The 10000-nt window shown below is 48.6% G+C and overlaps 1 protein-coding gene across 1 annotated transcript in view; it reads right to left on the bottom strand.

Moving 5' to 3' along the window:
• The window catches only part of chd5 (chromodomain helicase DNA binding protein 5), a 60713-nt gene that overhangs the window by 16612 nt on the left and 34101 nt on the right, over positions 1 to 10000 (bottom strand). The window contains exons 11-20 of the mRNA XM_061257701.1: positions 9799 to 10000; positions 8222 to 8353; positions 6578 to 6683; positions 5832 to 6023; positions 4960 to 5160; positions 3602 to 3739; positions 2912 to 3033; positions 1675 to 1848; positions 568 to 709; positions 1 to 85 (exon numbers count right to left, since the gene is read on the bottom strand). The exon at positions 1 to 85 is cut by the window's left edge and continues 47 nt beyond it; the exon at positions 9799 to 10000 is cut by the window's right edge and continues 10 nt beyond it. Coding sequence (XP_061113685.1) covers positions 1 to 85; positions 568 to 709; positions 1675 to 1848; positions 2912 to 3033; positions 3602 to 3739; positions 4960 to 5160; positions 5832 to 6023; positions 6578 to 6683; positions 8222 to 8353; positions 9799 to 10000 — 1494 coding nt within the window. The remainder of the gene's footprint in view (positions 86 to 567; positions 710 to 1674; positions 1849 to 2911; positions 3034 to 3601; positions 3740 to 4959; positions 5161 to 5831; positions 6024 to 6577; positions 6684 to 8221; positions 8354 to 9798) is intronic.

Here is a 10000-nt window from a genome sequence, read left to right as displayed (position 1 = left end):
GCATTTTCTGCAGCAGGGTCAGTTTGCCAGAGGATTTCACCAGAAGGTTTCCGTCATAGGAGCCATTGGGCAGCACAGGGGCCTCCTGCAGAGAGAAACACAATCAGGCAAACACACACACACGTATATATATATATACACATACACATACACACACACACCACAGTGTGTGTGAGTGTGTGTATGTGTCTGTGTGTGTGTGTATGTGTGTGTGTGTGTGTGTGTGAGTGTGAGTGTGAGTGTGAGTGTGAGTGTGTGTGTGTGTGTGTGTGTGTGTATGTGTGAGTGTGAGTGTGTGTGTGAGTGTGTGTGTGAGAGTGTGAGTGTGTGTGTGTGTGTGTGTGAGTGTGTGTGTGTGTGTGTGTGTGTGTGTGAGTGTGTGTGTGAGTGTGTGTGTGAGTGTGTGTGTGTGTGAGTGTGTGTGTGTGTGTGTGTGTGTGTGAGTGTGTGTGTGTGTGTGAGTGTGTGTGTGTGTGTGTGTGTGTGTGTGTGTGCGTGTGCCTGAGAGTGTGTGTGTGTGTGTGTGTGTGAGTGTGTGTGTGTGTGAGTGTGAGCAGTGATCTTTACCACAGCTGCCACAGGGAACAGGTAGGGGTGGTTGCAGCACTTCTTCAGGTCCATCATGATGTTGAGCAGGGACACCTGGTTCCCCCCGCCCTTCGAATTCAGCGCCTCAAAGTTGCGTGTCAGGATGAACTTGTAGTACTTCCTGTGGGACCCCGCAGCAGAGGTAGAGCATCAAACACAAAGAGACTAAAATATGTAACAAGAGCAAGATTACAAACGGCAGACAAGTTTCTTTCCTGACATTTCATGAAAAATTAATCATAGGATACATGTCTAACATTTCCCATCATGAAAACTTTGTGAAAAACCTAACTTTCTGTAGCACCTCAGAATAGGATTGTTGATCTAGGATCAGTCCTGCCTTTTAGCACATAAAAGCAAGAAGGCTGAAGAATGTAATATCAGACAGATAACCAATCTTTACACGTCTCTAACCGTAAAATTAGCCACTGTCACGAGTAGCTGAACTGTCCACAAGTCAAATGGTGGCTGGAGACAGTACTGACAGGCCTGTCCACACCAAGAATGCTAACTATAAATATATTGTTTTTAAAATCATTCTAACTCAAGTGGATGGCTGCATTCACACCACAACTGCTATAACAACAACAACAACGACAACAGTGACAAACAATATCATTGAGATCACTTTCAGAGAGATTGTTTCCAGCTGCCTGGTCAACAGAAACACTGACAGCCAATCAAAATACATCTAAATTTAGAGGGTGTCACTTTCAAAATGGCAGATGACATAGCTCATTTACACTATTTACAGAACGTTATCGTTCATCAGTGTGGATGCTCACATTGTCATCATTATAGCTAATAGCTAATCTTCATAGCTACGTATATAGTTATTGTTATTATAGTTATAGTTCTTGGTGTGGACAGTGTTATCGTTATAACAACAGTCATAGATCTTGGTGTGGACAGGATTATAGCTTCGGTTCTAATTACAGTTATTATACTTATGGTTATTATAGCTATAAAGTTATTGTTATTATAGTTCTATAGTTATAGTTATTATAGCTATAAAGTTATTGTTATTGTAGTTCTATAGTTATAGTTATTATAGCTACAGTTCCTGTGGACGGCGGTAAGGCGTACTTCTGCATGGGGCTGAGCTCCACACGCACGATGAGCTCGGTCTTGGCCGGCATGTTCTTGAAGACGTCGGCCTTCAGCCTGCGCAGCATGTGGGGGCCCAGCAGGTCGTGCAGCTTCTTGATCTGGTCCTCCTTGGAGATGTCCGCAAACTCCTCCAGGAAGCCGTCCAGATTACTGCAGGCAGGGAGACCGGGTGAGCTCCGAGCGTGCTCACACTGAGGGGGTCTACTGCACTGAGCATGCTCACACTGAGAGGGTCTACTGCACTGAGCATGTGCACACTGAGGGGGTCTACTGCACTGAGCATGCTTTACACTGAGGGGGTCTACTGCACTGAGCATCTGTACACTGAGAGGGTCTACTGCACTGAGCATGTGTACACTGAGAGGGTCTACTGCACTGAGCATGCTTTACACTGAGGGGGTCTACTGCACTGAGCATCTGTACACTGAGAGGGTCTACTGCACTGAGCATGTGTACACTGAGAGGGTCTACCGCACTCAGCAGGTGCACACTGAGAGGGTCTACTGCACTTAGTGTGCTCACACTGAGGGGGTCTACTGCACTGAGCATGCTCACACTGAGAGGGTCTAGTGCACTGAGCATGTGCACACTGAGGGGGTCTACTGCACTGAGCATGCTTTACACTGAGGGGGTCTACTGCACTGAGCATCTGTACACTGAGAGGGTCTACTGCACTGAGCATGTGTACACTGAGAGGGTCTACCGCACTCAGCAGGTGCACACTGAGAGGGTCTACTGCACTTAGTGTGCTCACACTGAGGGGGTCTACTGCACTGAGCATGCCCACACTGAGAGGGTCTACCGCACTTAGTGTGCTCACACTGAGGGGGCCTACTGCACTGAGCATGCCCACACTGAGGGGGCCTACTGCACTGAGCATGTGTACACTGAGAGGGTCTACTGCACTGAGCATGCACACACTGAGAGGGTCTACCGCACTTAGTATGCTCACTCTGAGGGGGGTCTACTGCACTGAGCATGCTGAGACTGGAGGCGGGGGTCAATAACTATACTATATAGATTTGTTAATACACTAAATATTGAGCATGCCTTATGTTATTGGCCTGTATAGGCTGGTTTTCATTTAAAGCAAGACACAGTAATAAAGCATACACTCAAATGTATCATACAGTTAGCTTCCATCAGAGTCAAAAGAATAGACACACATTTGAGCCCCTCCCTCCCCCCACCCCCCCTCTCTCCACACTCTCACTTGAATCTCTCGGGCGTGAGGAAGTTGAGCAGGTGAAAGAGCTCCTCCAGGTTGTTCTGCAGAGGGGTTCCCGTCAGCAGCAGCTTGTAGTAGATCTTATAGCCGTTGAGAATTCTGAAAAACTGCGAGAGGAAACAGTAAATTCAGCAGATTCCCAGCCACCTCGGATGCTAAGGACAAGCTGGTTGCAGAAAGACGACACGATATCTACACTATGTACACTGGACATTTTTAGAAAATGTTTCACATGGTAGACACCTTTGGCCTTTCTTATATTAAACATTATTAACAGTTCTCATAGCCTGTAGCCTACTCTAATTTGCTTTACTGGGACACAGAAGGTTGGTGATTCAAGCCCCAGTGTAACCACAATTATAATTGCAGCTGTGGGCCCTTGAGCAAGGCCCTTAACCCCACATTGCTCCAGGGGGGATTGGCCCCTGCTTAGTCTAATCGACTGTAAGTCGCTTTGGATAAAAGCATCAGCTAAGTAACCAATGCAATAATACAATCACTTTGTGGGCTCAGTGCTCTCTGCCTAATAACTACCTATAACAATACCTTTTCTTACGGATGCAACAATACACACACACACACACACACACACACACACACACACTCGCAACACAATAATACTTTGTTCACAGCCATTCAGTATAACTGACACAGATCAAAGAGTACGGGGCTCACCTTTGATTGGTTGTTCTTCAGCCTATGGGCTTCGTCCACCACGAGACAGGCCCAGTCGATAGAGCCCAGAATGGCCTGGTCGATGGTGATGAGCTCGTACGACGTCAGCAGCACGTGGAACTTGATCGGGGTGTCCTTCTGCCAGGGGCGAGATGCAGGCAGGGGAGATTTGAGCTTTTTCCAAACGGTTTCAAACCGCAAGGTCGTGGGTTTGCACCCCAGATGCTACACTGCAGTGGTACCTTTGCACACTCAACCTAAAGTGCTTAAAAAGTAACCAAATAACAGTATGTGTGATGTATGTATGGCAGGTAGTTCATAAGTATATGTATATCTACTGAACTACTACTGAAATGTGTCAGCCATTTTGAATGAAACTACAACCTCCGAAACGTTTTCTCACCCGAGATAAGGGCATAAGCTGTGAACTAATTATCAGTGATCTTCACCTGTGTGCTGTGTCAGAGAGCTTCTGGCTATTTTACACGGGCCCTCTCGTGTCAATAAGCATGTGCGTGTTAACCCTTTCAGTCCCAAGCCCAATATGAAGTGTCTTTGCTTGAGAAAGTTGCGAAAATGTAGTAGGGTTTTAATTGGGGCTCAAACCAATAGTATAGCAGTCATTTTGATTGGTTGAAAGTACATGACTGGGTTAAGGTACATGACTGGGACCCACAAGGTCGGTGGTTCGATCCCCGGTGTAGCCACAATAAGATCCACATAGCCATTGGGCTGTTGAGCAAGGCCCTGAACCCTGCATTGCTCCAGGGGAGGATTGTCTCCTGCTTAGTCTAATCAACTGTACGTCGCTTTGGATAAGAGCATCTGCCAAATGCCAATAATGTTATGCAATGTAATGTAATGTTTGGGTTCTGTCCTTTCTGGTTCGGACCCGGGGCGCAAACAGAGAGAACCACATACTAGAGAGGTCCAACCTAGAGGCCAAATTGCCCGTAAGTCAGATTGCTCTAATCAACTGTACGTCGCTCTGGATAAGAGCGTCTGCCAAATGCCATTAATGTAAAGTAATGTAATGTAATGAGAAGGTATAACATTACATTTTACATTATTGGCATTTGGCAGACACTCTTATCCAGAGCGACGTACAGTTGATTAGATTAAGCAGGAGACAATCCTCCCCTGGAGCAATGCAGGGTTAAGGGCCTTGCTCAAGGGCCCAGCGGCTGTGTGGATCTTATTGTGGCTACACCGGGATTAGAACCACCTGCCTTGCGTGCCCCAGTCATTTACCTTAACCACTTCGCTACAGGCCTAGGTATAAGGCTGAGATGGCACTCCCGGGTCTCTGCGGGAGTCACGCTGGGGGGGGGGACTGAAAGGGTGAATGGGGGTGGCACCTTCATGCGGAAGATCTTGCGGCCGGTTTTGTGCGGCGCGTCCTCGAAGGTCAGCTCGTTCTCGCGGATGACGGCGCGGCTGTCCTTGTCGCCCGTGTACGTCACCACGTAGAACTCGGGGGCCCACATCTCAAACTCCCGCTCCCAGTTGATGATGGTGGACAGGGGGGCGCTGACGAGGAACGGCCCCTTCGAGTGGCCCTGGGGAGGGAGAGCAGAACGTCATTATACCCCCCACCCCGGACCAAACAGCTTTTACACCGAGACCCGCGTCTGATTCTCCTGAGCTAAGAGATGGGTTACACTGCAAACAGCGACTTACCATGCATTTTAGTCTGGTAATAATACTATAATAATACTAGATATATTTTTTTGAGAATGTTTGCTAGTGTTTTTTTAAGTGAATTTTTCTTATCCGATTGCCAAATCTTGAAATGAGTCAAAATGTCTAACATCATTGGCAATATTTTCTTTTCATTTTTTTTTGGAGAAAAAAAGAAAAAGAAATACGATTATAAGTCTCAATATAAGACTAAAGCACTTTAGTTTTTTGCAGTATAGCCCAGAGTGCTCCTCACTCCTGGTCCTGGAGAAAATGGTGTGCTGGCCTTTGTTTTCACTCAGCACTTAATTGATCAAATAAGGCAGTTCATTACCCAGTCAATTCACCTCACCTGGGCTCTTGGAGTCTGAATTGGTTGTTGATGTTAAGGTGCAAACAAAAAGCAGCACGCCCTGCAGCTCTCCAGGACCACGAGTGAGAACCACAGCCCTGCTGTGCTAGCATTATCAGTCAGCGCTACCGTCGCGTCCAGGACGAACATCCCGGAGCAGACACCAGAGGGCGCTCCCGCGCACTGGCGCACGCTCACCTCCTTGTACAGGGAGTAGAGGAAGACGATGGTCTGCACGGTCTTGCCCAGGCCCATCTCGTCGGCCAGGATGGTGTCCGTGCCCTGGGCCCAGGAGAAGCGCAGCCAGTTCAGCCCCTCCAGCTGGTACGGGTGCAGAGTGCCCCCCGTGGCGTCGATGTACCACGTCTGCTTGTCAAATTTGATCGTGGGCTGTCGGTGGGGAGGGAGGGAGAGAGGGAGAGAGGGAGAGAGGGAGAGGTAGCGGGAGAAGGAGTGTGAGACAGAGGGTTGAGTTATAACCCATCTTCATTGTGACACTGCGACTAAACATCGCCGGCCATTTAATGCACAACAAACAAAACCAGAAACTTACAAATAAAAACACACAAACACAATGAAACGCCCAACACCCCAATCCCAAAACTGAACGAAATGGCTGTCGGCGGAGACAGAGAGAGAGAAAGAGAGATTATTCTATATTGTTTGTTGTTTGTCTACTACATAATATATTTTATGCACTTTGGCAACAATGGTTGACTTCTATTCATGCGAATTAAGCCATTTGAGAGATACATGTGTGTGTGTACAATGAGAGCTCTACACTGTGTGTGTGAATGTGTGCGTGTGCGTGTGTGTGTGTGCGTGTGCGTGTGCGTGTGCTTGTGTGTGTGTGTGTGTGTGTGTGTATATGTGCGTGTGTGTGTGTGTATATGTGCGTGTGTGTGCGGGCGGGCGTGCGTGGGCGTGTGCGTGTTTTCACTCACATCCACGATGGGGGAGTCCGGGGGCTTCTCTTTCTTCTCTCCTTCCTTGGACCTCTTCCCCTTCCTCACCACCAGGGGGCGGTTGTCCTCCCCCAGAATCTGCTCCCTGTCGCCACACAACACACAGCCGCCAGTCAAGCTCTACGAGAGCCTGCCACACACTGTACAGGCAGTGCGAGGACATAAATCATTTGTATCAACACTACTGTGTGTGCATGAACCGTGTGTATAAACACTACTGTGTGTACATGAACCTTGTGTATAAACACTACTCTCTGTACATGAACCGTGAGTATGACCACTGTGTATACATGAACCTTATGTATAAACACTACTCTCTGTACATTAACTGTGTGTATAAATACTACTGTGTGTACATGAACCGTGTGTATAAACACTACTGTGTGTACATGAACCTTATGTATAAACACTACTCTCTGTACATGAACTGTGTGTATAAATACTACTGTGTGTACATGAACCATGTGTATAAACACTACTGTGTGTACATGAACCTTGTGTATAAACACTACTCTCTGTACATGAACCGTGAGTATGACCACTGTGTATACATGAACCTTATGTATAAACACTACTCTCTGTACATGAACTGTGTGTATAAATACTACTGTGTGTACATGAACCGTGTGTATAAACACTACTGTGTGTACATGAACCGTGTGTATAAACACTACTGTGTGTACATGAACTGTGTGTATAAATACTACTGTGCACAAACACAACTCTCTTCACATGAACCGTGTGTATGAGCACTACTGTGTGTACATGAACTGTGCACACACGTGGCTGTGATGTACTGCAAACATGTTTACTGCGTGCTGTCAGAAGATATACTGTGTGAACGTACGTTGTGCGGATGGGTACCGCAGGGACATATACCATGTCGTTTGACCAGAATCCCCTGAGGACTGTGTACACAACGCAATGAGAGCGATTCAAATACACTACGACGAAAAAACACGGGAAAATCTATATTTTCTCAGAGTAACCTGGGAAAAGGGGCTAAAAATGGTAAATGGTTGGCATTTATATAGCGCCTTTATCCAAAGCGCTGTACAATTGCTGCTTCTCATTCACCCATTCATACACACACTCACACGCCAACGGCGATTGGCTGCCATGCAAGGCGCCGACCAGCTCGTCAGGAGCATTTGGGGGTTAAGTGTCTTGCTCAGGGACACTTCGACACAGCCCGGGCGGGGGATCGAACCGGCAACCCTCCGACTGCCAGACGACTACTCTTACTGCCTGAGCCCTGCCGCCCAGCAAAATACAGGTCCCAGGAAAAAACAGGTCTGGTCACCTTATGTACGTTGTGAACATACATTCGGTTGATGCGTATTGCAGGCACATTATTTGCATTATGTGGCCAATATGGACCAGTTCTATAGACACAGATTAAGCCCAGTCCTAGACTAAATTCAATTTTGAATGGAGATTCTCCACACAGAGCTCACTTTAGTCCAGGACTAAGTGTAATCTGTGTCCATGAAACCAGCCCTATACTGTGTGAAGCAGAGAGAGGAGGCCTGGGAGGTCAGATGAGCATGACCTGCAGGGCATTCTCTGGGCTGCAGGGCATTTCTCTGGGCTGCAGAGACGGCGCTGGAGGTATCAGCTCACCGGTGGTCCCAGTACCCCTGTTTGAAGTTGTCATACTCAGGGACGTCAAATTCATCCACCTCCCAGGTACACTGGTCGTAAGACAGGTCTCTCCACTTAATCAGGTAATGCACGTCTCCTTTCTTATCGAAACTGCACAGGAGAGAGCATCCAATAGTTACGCAAAAACATACATCACGTCACGCGGGAAATCGTTTTACAAACAGCTGAGAAACACAGCAGTTAGACCCTAAAATATGCATATGTAATGAGAGAGAGATTGCCTGAGTCCGAGGTGGGATTTGAACCCCAGCCTCTCACTCGTCCAATGATTCTTGGTAGACAAACGTGTCACCTGTCAGCAAAAGGCGAAATCGCCCCTAGCCAAGGGCAACAACGTTCTTTTGATCAGGGAGCGTTGTCGCGGTAACCTGCTACAAGCCTTACTAGCAAATTAGCTGAGCTAACCCTGCTGAACATACTTCAACCAAAACTGCAGGAGGGAGATGGGGCGGGGTCTCAGAACCAGAGGAATGGGAGAGGGGTGTGGTCTCTGTACAGGTGGGAGGTCGAGTGGGTGTGGTCCCTGTACCTGTGTGAAGTTGAGTGGCAGCTCTCTGTACCTATGTAAGTTTGAGTGGCTGGTGTCTGTACCTGTGGTTGAGGATGTGGGGGTCTCTGTACCTGTGGTTGAGGGAGTCTCTGTACCGGTGTTTGAGGGGGTCTCTGTACCTGTGTAAGGTTGAGTGGTGGCTCTCTGTACCTGTTGTTGAGGATGTGTGGGTCTCTGTACCTGAGTTTGAGGGGGTCTCTGTACCTGTGTTTGAGGGGGTCTCTGTACCGGTGTTTGAGGGGGTCTCTGTACCGGTGTTTGACGATGCGGTGCTCTCTGTACCTGTGGTTGAGGATGTGGGCGGCTCTGTACAGGTAGGGGGGAGGTCTCTGTACCTGTGGTTGACGATGCAGGGGTCTCTGTACAGGTAGGGGGGAGGTCTCTGTACCTGTGGTTGAGGATGCGGGGGTCTCTGTACAGGTAGGGGGGAGGTCTCTGTACCGGTGTTTGAGGGGGTCTCTGTACCTGTGGTTGACGACGCGGTGCTCTCTGTACCTGTGTTTGAGGGGGTCTCTGTACCTGTGGTTGAGGATGTGGGGGTCTCTGTACCTGTGGTTGAGGATGTGAGGGTCTCTGTACCTGTGGTTGAGGATGTGGGGGTCTCTGTACCTGTGGTTGAGGATGTGGGGGTCTCTGTACCTGTGGTTAAGGATGTAGCGGTCTCTGTACCTGTGTTTGAGGATGGGAGGGTCTCTGTACCTGTGGTTGAGAATGTGGGGGTCTCTGTACCTGTGTTTGAGGATGTGAGGGTCTCTGTACCTGTGTTTGAGGATGTGGGGGTCTCTGTACCTGTGGTTGAGAATGTGGGGGTCTCTGTACCTGTGTTTGAGGATGTGAGGGTCTCTGTACCTGTGGTTGAGGATGTGGGGGTCTCTGTACCTGTGGTTGAGGATGTGGGTGTCTCTGTACAGGTAGGGGGGAGGTCTCTGTACCTGTGTTTGAGGATGTGGGCGTCTCTGTACAGGTAGGGGGGAGGTCTCTGTACCTGTGGTTGACGATGCGGTGGATCACCATCCACTCGGGCTTGATGCCGTAGCGGTAGAAGCGCTCCTCCATGACGGCGTACTCGGGGTCCTTGCCCTTGCGCTTCTCGCTCTTCAGCTCCTCGTCCCCCGAGCCGTAGTCGTAGGGCGGCGGCTCGTCCATGTCGTTCTTGCGCTGGTAGTTTCGGTACATCACCGAGTGGT

The sequence above is a fragment of the Conger conger genome, chromosome 10, assembly GCF_963514075.1.
Source record: "Conger conger chromosome 10, fConCon1.1, whole genome shotgun sequence".
Lineage (NCBI taxonomy): Eukaryota > Metazoa > Chordata > Actinopteri > Anguilliformes > Congridae > Conger > Conger conger.
This window is presented reverse-complemented; position numbering and strand designations above follow the sequence as displayed.